The sequence below is a fragment of the Arachis ipaensis genome, chromosome B8 (assembly GCF_059453495.1).
Source record: "Arachis ipaensis isolate K30076 ecotype BB chromosome B8, ASM5945349v1, whole genome shotgun sequence".
In the NCBI taxonomy this organism is placed as follows: domain Eukaryota; kingdom Viridiplantae; phylum Streptophyta; class Magnoliopsida; order Fabales; family Fabaceae; genus Arachis; species Arachis ipaensis.
In genome coordinates this window covers 137,868,594-137,890,266 of record NC_142443.1, presented here as the reverse complement: position 1 = coordinate 137,890,266, position 21,673 = coordinate 137,868,594, and the positions used below count along the sequence as shown (strand labels likewise).

At 34.4% G+C, this 21,673-nt stretch overlaps 1 protein-coding gene across 6 annotated transcripts; it reads right to left on the bottom strand.

The window, feature by feature from the left end:
* Window positions 1–14,412: 14,412 nt before the first annotated feature.
* On the bottom strand, window positions 14,413–19,813 carry LOC107613208 (flotillin-like protein 3). Of its 6 annotated transcripts, none has more exons than XM_088496679.1 (6): window positions 19,589–19,813; window positions 18,624–18,764; window positions 16,917–17,337; window positions 15,891–16,186; window positions 15,543–15,791; window positions 14,413–15,086 (listed from the first exon to the last, which is right to left on the bottom strand). In XM_088496679.1, the coding sequence occupies exons 3-6, from the start codon at window positions 17,299–17,301 to the stop codon at window positions 14,568–14,570; spliced, it is 1,449 nt and encodes a 482-aa protein (XP_088352805.1). In that variant the 5' UTR covers window positions 17,302–17,337; window positions 18,624–18,764; window positions 19,589–19,813; the 3' UTR covers window positions 14,413–14,567. The 6 variants fall into 6 exon arrangements, with proteins under 6 accessions (XP_088352805.1, XP_088352806.1, XP_088352807.1 ...); XM_088496680.1 differs by having other exon boundaries at window positions 18,624–18,723; XM_088496681.1 differs by having other exon boundaries at window positions 16,917–17,369; window positions 19,589–19,812.
* Window positions 19,814–21,673: the final 1,860 nt, after the last annotated feature.

Genomic DNA, 21,673 nt, shown 5'->3' with positions numbered 1-21,673 from the left:
TGTTGAACTGCGCTCCAACGCAATTGCATCCTAACTCGTGGGCTTTTGTTCGTGCGTTTGAGTGCTTAATGGAATATTTAGGATGTTATCCTTCCTTAGATGTTTTCTTTTTCTTATTCCAGGCGAAGGTTGTGTGGAAAGGAGGTTGGGTGAATTTGAGTAGCCACCCTGGCCGAGCTGTATTCAGCTTGTATAAGTCCTCTTTTAAGGACTTTAAATAGATGTTTGTAAAGGTTCAGGTTTGTGAGGATTTTTATCCGTTTTTCCTGGATGCCTTGATGGAGGAGAGGTTTCCTATTTTCTGATCTTCTGAACCGAGGCAAGTGTTGGAGTGTGAGGATAGGGTAAAAAGTGAAGATTACATTATTGGGTTCTTGATGGCTGCTATGTCTTCGTCGGAGTTGTTGTCTATTCCTGTTTTGTTGAAGCTTGAAGGGGACATGGAAGCTTTAGAGGAGTATCTAAGTATCCTTGCTTTGTTGTAATATTATTTGGTTACTGTGCTGAGGTTTCTTTTGTGATTATTTGTTTCTTGTTTTTAAGTGAGAAAACGTCGAATCTGACCACGGAAAACCTGAAGGCCTTTGTTTTTAAGGCCAAGAAAAAGGAAAAAGAGGGGTCATCAACAAATGTGGCGAAAGAGGGAAGAGGTGCTGTGGACCAGGATGTTCCTTTGAAGAGGAAAACGGGATTCTCGAGGGTTGTTAACTTGACCGGTCCGAAGGCTGATGATGCTGTCTTTACAGCTGAGGAGATTAAAGCTGCTCACCAAAGCCAAGTGATTTTGCATGGTTACAAAGAGGGGCCGAGGAACTATATATGGTCGGCTGGGTATCCCTTTATGGTTGTTGCGGACGAGGTTGCCCAAGTTGACGCTGACGTAAAGATTATTCACGAGGCGGGGAAGATAGGTGTCGCGCGGTATCTGCAGGTTGGTTGGTTTTTGTTTTTGGTAGAGAAGTTTGTTTGCTTTTTATAATTGTTGTTTCTGCGTTGCAGGTTATTGGTACCCGCCTATTGTCTATAGGTCGTACATCTGAGCTTGATGCCATCTTTGAAGGGGATAGCATTGCTGCTGTTAAGAAGCTTAAAGAGTCATTGTAGGATAAGGATTCCAAGTTGGAACGACTTAGAGCTGATGTTAAGAGTTTAAAGGAAAAGGTTCAAAGTTTGGAGGTGGAGAATAATAAGTTTAAAGGAGATTTGGAGGCTGGGATCTCTGAAAATGAAACCTTGAAGGCGAGAGTTTTGGAATTAGAAGAAGAGGTGTTGGCTGCCTTCACTATGGGCTTTGATCGGGCTGTTGCCCAGATTGGTGTTGTTGCTTCTGATGTCGACGTTAGCCTTCTAGATGTTACGAAGATTGTTAGTGATGGACGACTCATGGACGATGAAACACTGGCCGAGAACCAGGATGAGAGTGTATCGATTGAGAAAAGGGCAGATTAGACTACATGTTTGTGTTTTGGTCTTTTTGTTTCAATCATAGTTGTATTTTGTTTGACTATGTTCCATGGGACTGATGTGAACGACTTAAGCGTTATTGAATTTTTGTTGTTTGTGAACTTGGCTTTTGCAAATAGGAATTGTAATATTTATATTATTATTTGTAGATTTGTATACATTGAAATAATATAGGGTGGGGGACCTCATTAAAACCTTTCCAAGAAAAACCCAGGGTGGGAAAAACCTTGCGAGTAGGAAAAAGAGTGCCTCCCCTTGCCTGTATCATTTTATAGTAAGTAACCTTTTAAAGATGACACATTACAAATGCCAGGGACGTCTGTCCCTTGTACTGTTTGGAGCCTATATACTCATTTTCCGATGATTTTTGAGATTCGGTAAGGACCTTCCTATGCTGCGGCAAGCTTTCCATGGGCTTGTGGTTTCCTTGCTTTTTCCGTTCGCCGGATGACAAGGTCTTGTTCGGCAAACCATCTTGGTTTGACTTTTTTGTTGTACTTCCTTTGTATTATGACCTGCATCGCTTTATGTCTGTCTTCATCTATTGTATCCAGCTCTATTTGCCTTATGCTGTTGTTTTCGGCAGTTGATGTGAGTTTGGCTCGTCTGGATGTCATGGTGATCTCTACCGGGATCATGGCTTCTTCCCCATAAATAAGTCGGAAGGGTGTTTCTTATGTTGTTGTTTATTTTGTGGTGTTGTAGCTCCACAGTATTTCAGGAATGAGATCGGCCCATTCTCCTTTGGTGTCGCCGAGCTTCTTCTTGAGTGCATTGAGAAGGACTTTATTAGCAGCCTCGACGAGTTCATTTGTTTGTGGGTATTCCACTTATGAGAAATGGTGTTTAATCCGAAATTCCTGTAAAAATTCTGCCAGGTTTTGGTCGGTGAATTGCCAACCATTGTCAGTAATAATAGCATGAGGTAATCCGAAACGGCAAATAATAGTTTTCCAAATAAATGATCGGACTTTATCGGCCCCTATTTTGGCTAAGGGTATATCTTCAATCCATTTTGAGAAATAGTCGATTGCTATAAGTGAATATGTTACCTGCCCAGGGGCTCTAGGAAATGGATCGAGGATGTCGAGCCCCCATTTGTAGAATGGCCAGCTTACCTCCGAGGTGTGCAAGAGCTTGGTTGGGTTGTGTATTAGTGGGGAATGCTTCTGGCAACTATCGCATCTTCTTACTTTTTCGATGCAGTCTTGTTTCATTGTTGGCCAATAATATCCTGCTCGGGCTATCTTTGATGCTAAGCTCATTCCCCCTATGTGGTTCCCACATACTCCTTCATGGACCTCGTCCATGACGACCTTGGCTTCATCTTTGCTTAGACAGCATAAGAGTGGCTGGGAGAAACCTCTTTTGTATAGGTCTACCCCGATTAATGTGAAGGACGTGGCGCGCCTCTTGAATGCTTTAGGGTCTGCGGATGTTGTTGGTGTGTCTTCGGTTTGTAGATACTGCTTGTATAGTGCTCTCCAATCCCGATCCTGTGATATGGATAAGATAGCTTTGTTGCTGAAGCTCGGTTCAGCAAGGGTTAATTGAGATATAACAGATTCATTCATATTTTTTCTAGTTGTTGCTAATTTTGATAAGGCGTCTGCTCGGGTATTTTGATCCCGAGCTATGTGTGTGATTTGTAGTGAATGAAATTGAGGGATAAGATCTCTTACCATCGCATGATATTTTTCTAACAAGTGATCTCTTACCTGGAAGTGTCTTGTTACTTGTTGTACGATGAGTTGCGAGTCGCAATATACTTGCAGGTCTATTATGTTTAGTGACTGAGCGAGTCGTAATCCGACGAGCAAAGCTTCATACTCAGCTTGATTGTTACTTGTTTGGAATGTGAATCTGATCGATTGCTCAATTTGTAAGTTGTCCTTGTTTGTGAGTAAGACACCTGCTCCTGATCCTTCTGCCTTTGAGGCCCCATCGACGTATAGCTCCCAGGTATAGTGTTGCTGTGGTTGGTCCGTTAACTCGGCTAGGAAATCTGCTAAGAATTGAGCCTTGATAGTTGTCCTTGGTTCGTAGGTTATGTCAAATTCGGATAGTTCTATTGACCATTTGATGAGTCTTCCGGAAACCTCGGGCCTTGTAAGGATCTGTCGTAGAGGTTGGCTGGTTTTGACTATGATTTTGTTGCTTTTGAAAATAATGCCTTATTCTCCTTGCTGTGAGTATTAATGCATAGGCTAACTTTTCCATTGGTGGGTATCGGAGCTTGGCGTTCTGTACTGTTTTACTGACAAAATATACTGGTTCTTGTTTGTCTTTTATTTCTGTGACAAGTACCGAGCTAACAGCGTTAGAAGAAACAGATAAATATAGAAATAAAGGCTTACCCGAGCTTGGTTTCTGTAAGATCGGGGGAGAGGATATCATTGTTTTCAGTTTCTAGAAAGCTGTCTCGCACTCTGGGTTCCAATTGAACTTTTGTTGCTTCTTGAGTATGTTGAAAAAGTGTTGTGAATGTGTGGATATTGCTGGTAGGAATCGAGATAATGCGGCTAGTCTGCCGTTCAATTGTTGGACTTCCTTGATTGTCCGAGGACTCCTCATTTTGATAATTGCATCACATTTCTCGGGGTTGGCTTTGATACCTCTGGAGGTAAGCATGAAGTCAAGGAATTTGCCTCCTTTTACCCCGAAAGCGCACTTCTCAAGATTGAGCCTCATGTTGTGTTGTCTTTCTTGTTTGAATATTTCTTCCAGGTCGGCATCATGGTTGTGGTCTTGTTTTAACTTGACAACCATGTCATCGACATAGACCTCAAAGTTCCTTCCTATCTGCTTACTGAAGACCTTGTCCATGAGTCTTTGATAAGTGGCACCTGCATTCTTAAGTCCAAAAGGCATAACTTTGTAACAATAGTTTCCAAGTTCGGTGATGAAAGCTGTTTTATTCTTATCTTGTGGATGCATTAGAATCTGGTTATATCTAGAGTATGCATCTAGAAAACTTAAGATATTGTATCCTGATGCATTATCAACCAGTTTATCTATACATGGGAGGGGATAAGCATCCTTAGGACATGCTTTGTTCAGGTTAGTAAAGTCTACACACATTCGCCACTTACCTGAGGCCTTCTTTACCATAACCACATTAGAGAGCCATGTTGTAAATCGTAATTCTTCTATGAATCCTGCTTGTAGGAGTTTTTGGGTCTCTTTGAGACATGCTGCTTTTTTCTCGTCTCCCATGTTTCGTTTCTTTTGGGATATAGGTCGAGCTCTAGGGTCGATTTGTAATTTGTGGCATATAAGGCTCGGGTCGATACCGGGCATATCTGCTGCTGTCCATGCAAAGAGATCGGCATTATTTCATTCGTTTTTTAGTCCCTGAAAAAAGAGAACGACTTATGTAAGTGTAATGATTGTTATTGTCATCTAATATTACCTTTTCAAGGTCATCTGTTGGTGCAGGCCTGTCGTGGAGATCTCCTCTTAGATCAAGATCGCCTGTGTTTGAGATATTTGTCACATCATAGGTTCCCCTCTTTGGTTCGGCCTTCTGGTTGGTTTCTGATCTTATTTTCAGGCTTTTATTGTAGCATTGATGAGCTTCGATGTGGTCGGAATGTATGGTGGCTATCTGGTCATCTTACCTGAAATTTAACACATAGATGGATAGTGGATACAATAGCACCAAAGGAATTTAAAAAAAGGTCTGCCCAGGATGATATTGTAAGCGCTGGTGCAGTCGACGACTAGGAATTGCACATTTGTCATTTTACTCAAGGGGTGGTCGCCTATGGTTATTTTTAGCCATACGCTGCCGAGGATGGATACTTGTTCCCACGAGAATCCGACTAGCTCCCCCAAGGATGGTAGCATTGTGTGTTCACTGAGTTCCATTTTCTTGAAAGTAGAGTAGAAGAGGACGTCGGCGCTGCTACCGGGGTCGAACAGAACTTTCTTTACCAAGAGGTCGCCCGCCTGGATGGAAATGACGACGGGATCATCTAGGTTGTCGGCCCTTGTTTGGTAATCGGACTGCTCAAAAGATATGTGGGATGTTTGTGGTTTGCGAATGATGGGCTTGGCCGTCCGTTGGACCATTAACATTTATCGGTAACTGCATTTTCGTGCCGAGTTTGTTTGTCCACCACTCGCGAACCGCCCAGAGATGCAATTGATAACTCCTCTTGTTGGTGGAGGTTGAAATCTGGCCTTGTCCGAGGTGTTTAGAGTTTGCTCTTATTGCCGGTCACTGGTGCTCTGCGAAGCTGGCCTTGTCTTACCAGTTATGTACTTGTCCAGGTGTCCCTGTCTGGCCAATCTTTCTAATAGGTCCTTGGCAATCACGCATTCATCGATTGTATGGCCGAACTTTTGGTGGAAGGCACAGTGCTTCAACTTGTCGACGTACCTCTGGTCTTGGTATGAGCCAGCTCTGCTCGGTGGTTTTATTAGCTTGTTGTGTAGTATTTCTTTAAGGATGTCTTCCCTTTTGGTATTGAATCGGGTGTATGAATCGAACTTTGGAGTTAGCTTAAAGGGTTTTTTAGAATCCTTGTTATGAGGCTTGTCCTCCTCTTTTCTGAATGGTTGTCTCTCGTTCCTCCGGGTTTCACATAGCTCTTCTATTTCAATTTGCCATGTTGCTTTATCTCAAAATTGCTCCAATGTCTTTGGTTTTGCCACGGCGATGGCTTCCTGGAATTTCCCAGGTCGGAGGCCGCTCTTGATGGCGTGCAATTGCACTTCTGGATTGAGGTCGGGAATTTCCATGGCCGCTGTTGTGAAGCATGTCATATAATCTTTCAAGCTTTCGTGCTGTCCTTGTTTGATTGTGCTTAGGTAGTTCGAGTCTCGCACATAGATCCTGGAGGCTGCAAAATGATTAATGAACAACTTGGCGAACTCGTCAAAATTGATTATGGAACCTGCAGGCAAATTGGAAAACCATAATAGGGCAGCACCATCTAAAAAAGTGGGAAAAGATTGGCACAAAATAGGATCGGAGTCGCTATTGAGGAACATCATAGATTCAAATTTTGTGACATGAAATTTAGGATCTCCGATCCCTATGTATGGTCCCAGAGTCATAGGGAGTGTAAAATTTTTAGGCATTTTAAAACTCATTATTTCTTCAGAGAAAGTATTAGTTCGTCGTCTCCCTATTTTTGGGGGTGTTTTCCCTGTCTTTGCATTAGATTCTAACTGGTGTTCCTCGTGTTTATCAGTGTTCGTCTTCTTGTTGAAATTTTTCCTCTCGCCATTGTCTTGCAACGTGGCTAATAGCTCGACCATCCGTTGATTTTCTACAAGCAGAACAACGTTGGCGGCCATGAGGTCGGCGTTAGTGCGAGGATGTTGCTGAGTGTTTGACTGATCCGTCATGCTTCGGCTCCTAAAAAGAAAAAAGAGTACAAGGCGAATATAGGGGTGTTATATAAAAACTAAAGATGAGGCGAAGGCCCCACGGTGGGCACCAAATGTTCCGTGCGAAATATGCTCCCGAGGTATAGCTCGTGCTACGACCAATCAGCAACTCGGAAGTGTTCTTCTCGGAACCGTTGACCTCGGCGTGGAACCTGTAAAAAGGACTCCGACGCTCAAGTCAGTACATAGTATAATAAACGTAAAAGGCAGAAATAGAAATAAGGTATTGCAGAGGTGACATTGTGGCTTCGTTTGACCGAGGATATATTAGTGTGTGTGTTTTTTTCATACCCTGACGAGGTTTGCTCGTTCGTTTAAATAGATAGTGAGCTAGGGAATATCTGTTTGAGTAGGGCTCAGTTTTTTAGGGATCGTTATTGGGGATCAGCTTGTGTGCCTGAGTGGTACGAGATTTTTGGCGTGTGTAGAGTGTTTGTTTGATTTGTTCTCGGTTGTTAATTTGTTAGCCGATGATATTTGTATGGTACACTTGTTATTAAAATATTGTAAATAAGGAGATATGGCCGAATGATTAAAAAAGGATGAAAATGATGAAATATGAAAAAAATTTAAGAATAAAAAAGTAAATGAGTAAATCATTTTTTTTGGTCTTATGAGTAAATCCATTTTTCTTAGGTATAGAAACGACGTTAAAAAAACCGTACGAGTAAATTCGTTTAATCTACTACAAGTTAGTCCGCTTTTTTTGTTTAGAGAAAAGGACAAATGGGTCATTGATATTTTGGCTTACGGATATTTAAATTCCTGAAGATTTGAAAATATATTTAAATTCTTGACCTTCTCAAAACTTGGACACATTAATCCCTCTGCTCACTTGGGTCTGTCAGACCCAATGAAAAAATCAAACATGGCTTCCGTTGTCCTGACTTGGCCGATATACGGATGCACATGTGTGAGAGTTTCTAAAATGAGACAAATTAGACCTAGAAATCAATATATCCAGGTTTTGAAAAGGTCAAGGACTTAAATATATTTTCAAATCCTTGGGGACTTAAATGTCTGGGGACCAAAAGGTCAAAGACCTATTTGTCCTTTTCTCTTTTGTTTATGAGGCTTATTTTAATGAGCCTACGTTTTTTAAATATAAAATCCTCTTTTGGACCAAAATACCATTCTGTTCTCCTTCATCATATCATTTGTTCTTCTTCTTTATCAGAAGCAAAAATAGAAGAAAGAGTCCAACTACCGTCGCACCCAGCCCTTTCCTTCCTACCTGGACTCCCCCTCCTCCCTCTTCCCCACTGTCAAAACCCTTTGCCACATCATCGCCACCACTCCCTTTCACTCCATTGAGCAATCTCTCTACGACTCCTCCCTCTCTGTCACTTCCTCCAATGTCGAGCAAGTCCTCAACCTCTCCTATGCCTTCCTCCTAGGCCGTCAAGTTCTTCCGCTGGTCTGGCCACCACCAAATCAGGATTTGGCAAAAGGGGTGAGGAAGAATAATCCCTCTACCTCTGGTTGAGTCTCGGGCTGAAGGCAGCACCTCGCCCTTGCCGTCGCTTGGCCCTCGCCCTCGCCCTCACAACGCAGAGACTCGCGCCCTAGCCTTGCCGCAACGGTGATGGAGTGGTAGTGGATGGGGTGAACTTACCAATTTTTTCCTACTGAAAATTTGAATACTCAAAAACCAAAATCCAAATGCCTCAACAATGCCAAGCCCAAGAAAGCTTTTGTCACCGACAAGAACATCAAGGCTGTGAAGGTTAAGGTGGAGAAGGAGAAAGAGAATGTGCTTGATGATGAAGATGGCAAGCTCAATGTTGACCCTGTTGCCTCTTATATCTATGTGTACCTTTGGAAGATGGAGGTAAATTTTGGTCTCAAAAAAATTGCACCTTTTAGCATTTTGTGTAGGTGTTTTTTGGGGTGGGTCTTGTACTGATTCTGATGAACGCTATTTTTTTTTATCAATTGGAGAAGAATAGAAGACCGAGGGTTGATTACCTTGAGAAAATTCAGAAAGATGTAACTGCGAACATGAGAGGGATTTTGGTGGATTGGTTAGTGGAAGTTGCAGATGGTGATGGAGTAGTAGTGGATGTGGTGGTAGTGGTGGTGAGAAGAGAGAGAAGGGGTATTTTTGTCCTTTAAAAAATTAATTTGTCTAAAAGGACGATTTTAAAATTATGTTGAACCTTAGAGACGATTTTGTATGCAAAAAAAGGTTGGGGACAAAAAAAATTTTGATCTATACCTTAGGGACCATAATCGTACTTAACCCCTTTGAAAGAAGACGTTGTTAGCATCAATATTAAATTTTTTTTCTCTAATTTTTTGCATATAATATTTAAATAATTTATTTATTTTTTGGCACTATTTTAGTAGATAGTTTATCCTCAAAGTTAACACTTGATCACACCATCCTCATGTCATTCAATCCAAATATAATGCCATTGAAATATATATGATACAAACTTAATGACAACACTACAAGAAAATCAGTTTTTTACCACGCTTTTAAAGTATGTCGAAAAGTGTGAAAAAGCGTGCTGATAGCTTTTCGCCACCCTTTTTGAGCTATTGGTACACTTTTGAAAAGGTCACATTTGCAAGTGTGTCGATTGCTCTATTGCAACGCTTTTGTCGACCTATCGGCACATTTTCTTTTTTGCCACGCTTTCATCTATTGCTACACTTAAAAACGTGGCTATATGTATAACCTTATAACTACACTTTAAAAGCGTACCAAAAAGTATACATATAGCCATGCTTTTGAAGCATAACCAGAAGGTTGGTTTTGGGTATGCTTCAAAAGTGTGCCGATAGAAAAAGATATGACTACTCTTTTTAAGCGTGTCAATATAGGGTGATATGTGGCTATGCTTAGTAAGTGTGGTTGTTGATGACTACGAAACGATATGGCTACACTTATAAAGCGTGACAATAGCTACATAAACCTTTCACTAGGCCACTTCATACTACTTTTAACATTGTGGAAGCCAACATAATTAACATTAAATAACTAATCATTATGCAAAAAGTAAATCATGTTATTAAAATAAACTTTATATAAAAGAACAAACATAAACTGGCATAGAAAAATTGAAAACATAAAAAGAAAAGAAAAGAAATTCACTGCAAAGTCATCACTTTGCAAAGTAAAATTTACAATATCTAAAACACACTATTCAGCTGAGTGTACAACTTCATCTAAGACTTCATGATTCTATATCTAACAGAATATTGAAGTGGTTATTATATTCACCATCTGTCAATATCACAATTCGCAAATGACTCTCTTTGTTCCCATAAAATTCGGAAAAGATTCAACTAATCTATATAAAGAAATCCAAAAACAAATAAAGATACATTATTCTAGAGACGGTTGAGGAGCATCTTTTGTTCTTGTTTTGATCCTGCCACAGCTGCACCCATTTTCACAACACTTGCAGCCTTCATTGCATCGACTATTTTAGCGAATGCTGCAATTCCTCCAACAAGTATAGTCCTCAATGCAACTGTTGGTTTTATTGCCATATTCTACCTGCAAAAGAGCGAATCAGATTTGATACCAACTTACATACTAAGCAAGTTTATTACATATATTACATATTAGCATAGGAATGACATTTTCAAACACAAAGAAACTCACGGTTTCCGATAATTAACAACATCAATATAAATACATACTAGCAATAAATCATGAACTTTTAAGAATTGCTATTTAACCCTCTAAAAATTGATAGGATTTTCTCATACATAAAATGTGTACAATAACAATGATAAAATCATTTTTAAGTGCAATACAAGTATTTACAAAATTTAGTAACTCGCTTAATAGAGTGCATGAAAGAAAGGGAAAAATCATAAATCTGCATGTTTGAAGAGGAAAGACTACCAATTAGTACACAACCTATACAATCTTATATAGAATATCAAGAGATTTTCTTCAATAAGACAAACTATACTTTGGTTTTTGATGATCCAAGGTTCCTATGAATTATAGCCATTGAAAATTTGAGCCAATGGCTAAAGTTAGCACTTAAAATAGGATATTAAAATAGTATTTAGTGGCTAATGCATTTAATTACCTAAACTAGTCTATAAAAAAGGCTCATAATAATATATATAAATAATACTTATATTTATTAATTACTAATAACTAAAAACATTTAACAACTATAATGTAAAATAGAAAAATTTCTATACAGATATAAAATGTGAATAATGTCATAGAACGATGTTAACAAAACGATAATCATCCTCTTTGTCACTTTGAATAATGTGAATAATGCAGATCAAATTTCCATATTTTTCACATTTTCTCTATGCAAACATAACATATATTTTAATAATTCTTAATATACAATGAATTTGTTTCAGGGATGAGTTATGGTTTAATTATATAAACCCCCAATAATAGTAACCGCTTTAATTTTCACTCTTTCTTAATGCTATACACCTTTCTTGGCCAAGGAAATGTCGATGTTATTCCCACTTTAATTTCTTTCGCGCTCTCTCTGACAGTCAAACAATTATTTTCCTCATCCTGATCTATGTCATCAAAGATCCAAAGATAATGAGCTTCCAATTAAAGTAGCATTATTCGAGTGGTAAATTAAACTAAATTATTGATTTAAAAACCATTTCAAACAAATAAAATACTAATAAAAAAATTGGAAGCACAGTATTTTAATCAATTGAACTAATTTTTTTTTAAAGAACTACTATTTTTTTTTTTTACCAAAATTTCTGCGGGGTTCTTAACTTCCATTTGTCCAAGCAAAATTCTGCCTATGGATAAGATACACATGTTGGAATAGAAAATTCAAATCAAATTTAAAAAATTGAAAATATTTTTTTAATCTTTAATAATTAACATTTATGAATTGGTTAGGACAAAAATATTCATATTGTATCTCAAACATTTTGCCATGTTAAATAGAAAATATTTGATATCGTTTTGTAATGTTTTTATTTTTTATTTATTTTTTTGACAAGGTTTTTTTTTTTTTTACATGTAAAAATACTAATTTTTTTTTTATAAAATTATAAATTTTTAATTTAAAGAACATGAGGTTAACTCAAAATTATATTTAAATATTAAATGCAACATAGTTTTTTATTTTTCTTATAAACATTTTTTTAGTTATTCAATATTAAAAATTCTAGTAGAATAATCTAAAAGAATACGTACTCTTTATTAATATTTTTTTAATTATTTAATTATTTAATTATAATTATTTTTAATCCCAAATAAATTTGTTGTTTATGAGTTTACGTTAATTTATTTGGGTTTAGAAAAACGAAAAAAGGATAACCAACTTAATTAAGCTCTTTTTGATAAAATAACTTAAACAATAAATGATTCTATTAAAAGTAACTTATAAATAAGTTATTTTGTATTTGGATTTTTAACTCTAAAAGTGCTTATTTTATAAAAATGTGATAAAAAGTAAAAGTATTATGAGAGAAGTCATTTTTTTTAACTTTTCTATAAACTCCTAAATAGCTTCTTAGAAAGTTGCAATTTGGTTTTAAAAATTACACCAGACATTAATACTACTACTTTTCATAAGTCAAAAATTAAAAAAAGTTACTTCTAGAGTTCTCAAACGGACCCTAATTGCCTTTGAATTTTATTGGCCAAAAGAGATACAGAACATAAGCTTAGAACATAAGTTTAGTAGGCTAAACTATCTCTTCAATCTTCACATTACTGTTTCAAACACTAACAAGTAACAAGTGTATTTCTTTTTACATTTTTTTTTTTTGGGGTAGTTTTTTACATTTCATTTTAATAGTATTCTTCTCATTAATATTATTTTTTTTGTTGACAATATTTCTTTTATTTACTATAAATATAATTATTATCTTTTTCTGGCCCAAAACATATATTGTTCGGCTTAAAATTACGCCTTCCTTCCTTCCAAAAATTTTGGTCTGGACGGATATAAAGAATTAAAATTTAAACCCAATATTAGAATCAGAAAAGGGTACAGGTAGCTAATACTACTACCAAAAACGGTCCAATCAACTAATTTAAAGAGCAGACTTGCGTTCATCACCAGAGAAATGGGCCAATGGCCGCTAAACTAGTCTATAAAAAAGGGTCATAATAATATATATATTTATTAATTACTAATAACTAAAAACATTTAACAACAATAATGTAAAATAGAAAAATTTCTATACAATATAAGATGTGAATAATGTCATAGAACAATATTAACAAAACGATAATGCAGACGGTAGTCCTCTTTGTCACTTTGAAAGAAGACGTTGTCGCCATTAATGTTAATTTTTGAATAATATTGTACATTTAAATTTTTTATTAATCAAATTCAATTGAATTGATTTAATATAATAAAAATTAATTATAATTAAACAGTATTACTCTTAATTTTTTTTCCAATTTTTTTGCATATAATATTTAAATAACTTATTTATTTTTTGGTATCATTTTAATAGTTTTAAAATATTACCTATATACTAAAATCAACTACTAAATTGATCACCAATATATTTATATATAAATACATGTAATTTAATTTATTTTCAATGTGATAACTAATTTTGATGTATATACAATATAATCGTTAATAATTTATCCTCAAAATTAATACTTGATCACACCTTCCTCCTATTATTCGATCCAAATATAATGCCATTTAAATATATAGGATAGTAGGATACAAACTTAATAACAACTTTCATAAAAGAAATATCGGAAATATTTGGTAACCAAAGAAAACCAGCCAAAAACAACAATAACTTACTTTATTTAGCATTCATTAATTGTCGCGACAATTAATGAATACTAAATAAGGCAAGTTCTGACTTTTTTTTTTATCTCCCTAACAGTACCCAATATATATGGAATTGAAATTTCTAATTATATATTTAAATTTACGTGCGGATGTTAATTTTGTTCAAACTAGACAAATAGTGCTTGGTGGCTAATGCATACGCATTGAAAAAAGAGTAAAGTATCGTTTTTGTCTCCAACGTTTGGGGTAAGTCCTATTTATGTCCCTAACGTTTAAATCGTCCTATTTGTATCCCTAACGTTTATAAAAGTGATTCAATGTTATCCTATTATAGTATTATCAATTATACTAACAAATCAAATTATATTTTTCAATTATTCTTACTTGGATGTATTCATTCTCAATTAGGTCTCATTCGGATGTGTTCAATTTTAAAATTATACCCACTATTTGTGTTTAGATTTAATTATGTTCCTAGAAAAGTGAATTATGTAAATGTTGTAGGAATTAGTTTCAACTTTTGATGAGCTATTTGTCGAAGTAGATCATCGATTCTATCCCAGACATTTGTATTCTAACTTAAGGAAGAGATTTTTAAAACTCAAAATAAAGCGTTCATGATGTGTAATTGACGGCAGGATAACATTGAATCACTTCTACAAACGTTAGGAATACAAATAAGACGATTTAAACGTTAGAGACACAAATAGGATTTACCCCAAACGTTGGGGACAAAAACGATACTTTACTCTTGAAAAAAAATAAAATATCAAATAAACACTCTATTGAATGTGAAAATAGCCTAATAAACAAATTTATGGAGGAGAACTAATACTTAATCATGTCATATTAATGGTAGATGAGTTAACACATAATATAAACATTCTTTTGACGAAATCTCCTAAACTAGAGAAATTGGTAAAATATTAAAATGATATTTCATTCATGTTTATCACTTTACTAATCTTTTCACTTTAAAGAAGCTTGATCTGCTTTCTTTTGAGGCAAGGTTCCCATCCAAGCCGGAGGCAGCATACCAGTTTGTTCTTCAACTGTCTTAAACAAAGGTGGCAACATCTTATACACACCGGCAACCTCCTTCAAAGCACTGCCACCGTCACCACCTTCGCCATTGCCGTTTGTCCAAATGCTGATATTCGGCTTGAGTCCACGTACCGCGTCGCCATTAATCCTAGCAATCTCTTGATACATTCCACGTTCTATCATCAAGTAGTCCCTTAGAGCTGCATAGTTTCCTCCAAGTGCTTCATGGAGTGTCTTTAGATATGCACCTTGGGCTTTCCCTAATGCCATAAGGCCCTCTGCCTCCTTCTTCTTCGCGTATAGCTGCGCATCGGCGGCTTGTTGGCGAGCGAAAAACTCTGCCTCTGCCAATTTCTTTTGTGCTTCAGCTTCTTTCTCCTTCTGGAAAAGAACTGCTTCTGCTTCTTTTTGTTTCTTGTATAGTTCCCAGTTGGCCTCTTGTGCCTATCAAATAATTTTACTTGTTATGGATCCATAAAGAGTAAAAGTAACTAGGATTTCATTCCGCATTTGTATATTGACACATCATGAGCAAAAGTGTTTGAATCAACTATCTAATATCGCAAAATTCACAGAAAACAAAAAGTATTTGATAAATTCAAAATGTTATCATGCAGTTATTATTGCAAAATTCAAGAATTGATGATAAGTTGCATTATTTTACTTTGTCCAATGGCCAATCTTAGAAATTCAGTGAGATTACATACTTCATGAGTAGAAATAGTATACAAGGAAGGATACTAATTAATGAGTTGTATAGTATAATAATAGATAATTAATTTTTGGTTAGTTAATATCATTAATTTTTATAGAGGTTTAGGGCTTAGAGTTAGAATTTAAAATTTAGAAATTAAAATTTATAAAAAAAATAATTCAAAAAAAAGTTGTGAAGGCACTAACCTTGGTCTCATACTGAACGCTTGCCTGGGTAAGGTAATCAGCTCTAAGTTTCTCAGTCCTGGCCTTAGCATTCATCCTCTCAACCTCCCCCTGCAGCTCTGCCTCCCTCAAAGACACTGCCTTTCTAGCCTCCATCTCCGCCAACTTCGCCACCTTCGACCACTCCGCCTTCTTCCTTGCCAGCTCTGCATTTGCCTCTGCCACCTCTGCTTCCTTCGAATTCTCAAACACCTTCACTGATGTCCTCACCTACAACACTCAAATAAACATGTTTCAAGACTATATCAATATAAACTATGTATTTCTTTCATTAAAGAATAATGAAAATACAAAACATTATTTAATTACTTTGATCTCCTCCTTATCGCCCTCGCCTTTCTTCTGAGTGGCAATGATCTTCGTCTCGGCATCGATCTTGGCCGCATTCTGGAGCGTCTCACCTTCCCTAAGCTTGGAACCAACCTCTCCCTTCTTCTTGGCCTCAGCAACGTCCACCTTGGCCTGATTTGCGGCCTCCATCTGAGTCTTCTTGCCCAAGTAAGAGAAGTACTCATGTCCCGGCACATCCACCAGCTGCTTCACGTTCGCATTGTAGATCAGCAGCCCAAACTGATTCAGTTCTAGCTGAACTTTCTCGAACACACCTTCAAGTAACGGTTACATGCATGTTAGTTTCAATTAATTGATTTCTGTTATTTCTTTTACTCATGAGTAACATTATTACCAACAATTTGCAAATTAAGTTCACAATAAGGTGCAATCAAATAAAATAGGGTTATTTGAATGTTTAGTAGAAAAATCATTTTTTTATTTGGTGATATGATTAGAAAAAGAAAAAAGAAAAAAGTATATGGAATATTAAGTCATTTTTCTTTTCTATTTCTATTTTTTTTTGGAAGAATTTAAAATATAAAATATAAAATTTAGGATTTAAGATTAAAAATTTATGATTTAAAATCTAAAATTTTAAAATAAATAAAATAAAAAAAAAGTAATAGATATTGACCAAAATATTAGTTCTCTAGCATTACTTTTAATTAAAAATCAATTCAATCGTATTTTAAATAGGTTTGCATACAACTAAGGAAAAGAAAGTTGATTGTAAAACAATTAAAGACGATTTATGGTGCATTCTTTCTAATTGATAATACCTAATATTTTAGGACTTTTACCATTGCAACCATTTAATAAGGCCTTTTAACCCCACTTTTTTGCTAGTATATTCATAAATAAACTGTAAGAAGTATGATATTACGATACATTGATACATATCTAACTATCTAAGTACAATTTAAATTTAAATATAGTGTTGATTTAAGAAAGTAAGTTAAAAGCAGAGAAGAAGAAAGAGGTGAAGTTATTGTTATTGCATACCTTGCTTGAACTCCTTGGTTCCCTTGAAGATCTCGTCCATAGTCATAGAGGCTGCAAGAACACGCGTCTCGCCCTCAATGACTCCTTGGACGAGATCATTAACGTGGTTGGAGAGCTTATCATGGGTCGAGAGGAGCTTGGCGTACTTTAAGAGAGACTCGTGATCGTCGACACGTGGACCAATTGTGAACACCGAAGGAAGCTTGAAAGGGAGCTTCTCGGCGCTCATGGCTTGGAGCTCGAACGTGTAGTTTACCGGAGAAAGGTCCAAGGTGGTGCATGATTGCCATGGAAACACCCATGCTTTCTTCGCAAGCTTCACGTCTTGGATCCCTGCACCTGTTATTACCAGGTATTCCGATGCATTCGCTACCTTGAACTTCATCAGTTCTGGATTTGCTTGTAATGCAGTGATCTATGACTTATGAGAGAGTATGAGGGAGATGGAAGAAGCTTAATTAAGATAGAAGAATTGGAGTGAGTGAACGAATGATTAATGTGTGTAGAAGACAGAAGACTAGAAGCCTATATAGATGCAAATATCCGAAGAAATTGTCAAATTTATTGCGTTTAGATTAGCAATTTTATCTTTGATTTTTTTGGAAAAGGTTTTTTGTAATTTTCAAGATATTTGTATTCGCTTTATATTTAAAAAAGAATATTTTTTATTTAAAACTTGAGTTATTTTGAGATTTTTTATTTAAAAAGATTTTTTTTCCCTTTTTAGCTTATACTTAGTGAGGAAGGAGAGGGAAGGAACAATTGTGGTAACAATATTCAAATTGAGGTAACTGCTTTGCGATTCTGTTTCCTTCCTCTTATGCTCTTATTAGGAGATACGATCCTCCTTTTAATTATTTTCTGAAATATATTGATTTTATTATTAGGTGTACATTAAAAAACCAAATTGTGGTTAACGGTTAAAAAACTATAACCACATATTCGTTAACCAATTTAACAAAACAATTTTAAAAACCATATCCATATTTTTCAAAACTGGTTTACCAAAATCAAATTTAAAAAAAAAAATCAAAAGTTCTAAGAACCGGACCGGTCATCGAACCGCTCTAGTCACTGGTTCACCGGTCCAATTGTAATTCAACCGAAAAAACTGTTTTAGAATAAAATAATAAATAAATTATAAATAAACATCCTAAAATATAATTATAGTCTAATATAAATCTTAAAATATCTTTCAAATTTAAAACACTATATGAAATGTCATTAACTAAAGTATATGATCTTATCAAAATACAAGCTCAAAAGTTAAATATTAAAAAAAATATCTAAATATTAAATGCCTACATGAAAATTTGTCATCAATCATCAAACTTCGCAAAAACTTGTTTTAGAATAAAATAATAAATAAATTAGAAATAAACATCCTAAAATATAATTATAGTCTAATATAAATCTTAAAATATCTTTCAAATTTAAAACACTATATGAAATGTCATTAACTAAAGTATATGATCTTATCAAAATACAAGCTCAAAACTTAAATATTAAAAAAAATATCTAAATATTAAATGCCTACATGAAAATTTGTCATCAATCATCAAAATTCGCAAAAACTTGTTAAGTCCTCAACATTAGAAGCCATTAGTTTCAACTTTAACAGAATATAAGTTCATGAACAATTAAGAAACTGTTTCAATTTTCAAAACACTTTCAACCTCTTGGTAACAAATAAAATGAATAAGTTACCTCAATTCTCTTGTAACTCCTGGTCTGGGGACTGCAGGGGACATTCTTTGCTTTAGTAAACGGTTTATCAATGATGACTTTCCAACATTAGGGTATCCAACTATTCCAGCTCGAACCAGTGACATGAATAATTCACTTCAACTTAGTTATATTCATTTGAAACAAGTACTAAAGAGTGAGAATAGTGTAAAACTAAGAAAAATAAACTTATTTTTGTAAAATGAAAAACACAAGAAACAGCCTAAAGATTATACACAGCAATCAGATAGATTATTTTGGTTATGCAATTTACTGAACCAAACTTTCACTCAAACAATGTGTTTCACTATATTTATATCATTTAGGAGTTATAAGAATGTTGCAACAGAGAAAGAAGTACAAAATTACTACCCATTCGGTTTAAATTATGTTTTCCTGGTATAGATATTAGAGAAGGAAAGGAATTCTTTTGAGCAATAAGAGAAATTCTTTTGCCAAATAATTATTAAAGGAATGACACAACTAAAATTGACACTTAATTGTTACATAACCCACTGGACGAGGAAACAGTCCTTTAGCTCTGCATTTAATAATTAATATTTACATCGGCTGCTAATTCCTTTGCTAACCGGCCTAGCTTCATTGTACCCTTTGCAATACATACAACACAGAATTAAGTCTGTGGCATGTGAAACTTCCTAACATGAGGTCAAGAGCTAGAAAGAAATTAATTTATAGTAGCAGCAGCATAACAAATCCATATTTAGCAATAATTTCAACAACAGTTACCTATTCCATAGTCAAGTGCAAAACCTGTTCGATTCATATCAATTTATATTTTTTTTCTTATTCATTAGAACAAAGATACATAGTAATGCAATGCAGCAAACTGAATTACCCATGACATTATCAGTCTACAACTTCTATGTATATATCATCTGCAATAAAAGGAAAAAGTGAAAAACCCAGTAAGCAGTGCCACTAACCTTCAACGGAGAGCAGGACGAGGACCACGGCGAGCGGCGAGACGAATGGATGGACGACGTGCCGAGCTAAAACAGAGTCTGGGTTTGGGACAGGGGAAAGAGGAAGCCGCGGAGGCGCCGACAACCACGACCGCCGGCGGCGGAACCGTTGAAGAAGTTAGGGTTTGATTTGGGTTTTGAAATTTGAACTTTGAAGAGAATGGCTTTGCTTTCCCTTTCTTTGCTGTGCTGAGTGACACGAAGGAGGGGGTGGGTCCAGGGGAAGGGGCGTGGGGGTGGGGACGTGGGGTTTCCTTTTTTTTTTTTTTTTTAAATTACGCAAACAGCGTCGTTTTAAAGAACCGGCCGGTTCCAGATTCGGTCCAACCTGCCGGTTCTTGGCCGGTTCAACATTTGTAGGCGGTTTTTAAATTTACGGTTTTGAACATTGGATCGGACCATTTTCATTATCGATTTCTGATTGAACCGGTTCAACTGGCCAACCCGATCCGATTTTTAGAACCATAAAAAAATAGATTTTTAACCGATTAACTAAAACCAAAACAAAATTTTAATTTTAATTTTTTAGATTAAAAATACAATTTTAAAAAATGGTTTTTTTTAAAAAACTTATTTTATTTTTTTAAAACCAATTTTTCTATTCAAAAACCAGTTTTTTAAAATTAGTTTCTATTTTTATAATCGATTAAAATCGATTTTTAAATTTTATAACCAATTAATAACCAATTTTATCAGATAAAACAAATTTAGTTAATTAATCAAGATTGAATTTTTAGTTAACCAAAAAATAGATTTGGTTTTTGGATTAATCAAACTATGTGCAGTCCTAGCGAATCGTGCCTCTTCAGCTATTTTTTTATTGAATTTAAAAAATTAATTTTATATTTTTATTTTTAAAATTATAAATTTAATATTAATAATTAAAAATAAGTTATAAAAAAATAAAATATCTTAAAGTTATTTAACATGTAAGAGATATAAAATAAATAAATTTAAATTAAAAAATAAAATTTCAAAAATATATGTTGTTATTATGTATAACAAAATCTATTCTATCTATTCTATTATATAAAAATCGGGTTTCTACACTTAACGATGGAGTTAATGTGGCATGCTTTTGAGAGTGTTTTCTGATTTATTTCTTTTAACTCATTAAATTCAATTTATTACGTTGAATTAATTATATCAATTAATTAATTTAATTAGATATTTAAGTATCACATAATTTATTATAATTTATATCAATTAATTATTATCAATTACTTTAATTCATTACCTTATAAGGCGCATAACAAAATAGATAATTTATTATTTATTCTAATTGAATGTAATAAAATAATAAATACCTATTAATTTAGTTAAAAAAATTACTGTCTCGTGTATAATTTATTATAGATATTTTTATATAAAATTAATAATTAAAAATTATTAAATATTATTAAATTATCAACTGTATGTCAGTTTTTGATCATCTTATTACATATACATAATTAATAACCATGACATTTAGTTAAAAAAAAAAAAAACAAGCTATTATGATGATATTAATAAAAAAATAAAAAATAAATATTCAAAGACGAAATATTAATGATATTATATTAAATATAAACATTTATTAAAAATAAGTTAACCAAAATATATATATATTATATATATATATATATATATATATATATATATATATATATATATATAAATAATGATTAATTTAGTGTTGTAAATAAAATATTTTAAAATATCATAATTATCTAAAAATTCATAATTATATTTGACTTTTGTAAATAATAATAGAAATAAAAGACATGGAAATAACGAAGGTAATTTAATAGACACTGAAAACAATGATTCAAGCACAACTATTTTAACAATAATAATGAAATTTATTTATTATCAAAAGGTTTTTATTTTTGCAATGATTTAACAATTCTATTTGTCTATTTTATTTAAGAAGGATGTGCACATCTATTATCATGTCTAAAAATAAAATTAAAGTAAGAACAATAATACACAATTATACAAATATTTTTCTAGAGATCATACAGAATTATTTATTTCACTTTTTTACAGGAAATAGTGGAGTTTTGA

Bases quoted from the DNA above. Each gene is read 5' to 3' on its own strand.
- LOC107613208 (XM_088496679.1), bottom strand. From the start codon at position 17,301: ATGAAGTTCAAGGTAGCGAATGCATCGGAATACCTGGTAATAACAGGT. The intron at 16,187-16,916 runs GTATGCAATAAC...CGTTACTTGAAG, and splicing joins AACCAAGGAGTTCAAGCAAG to GTGTGTTCGAGAAAGTTCAG. The intron at 15,087-15,542 runs GTTAGTGCCTTC...ATTATTTGATAG, and splicing joins GCGTTCAGTATGAGACCAAG to GCACAAGAGGCCAACTGGGA.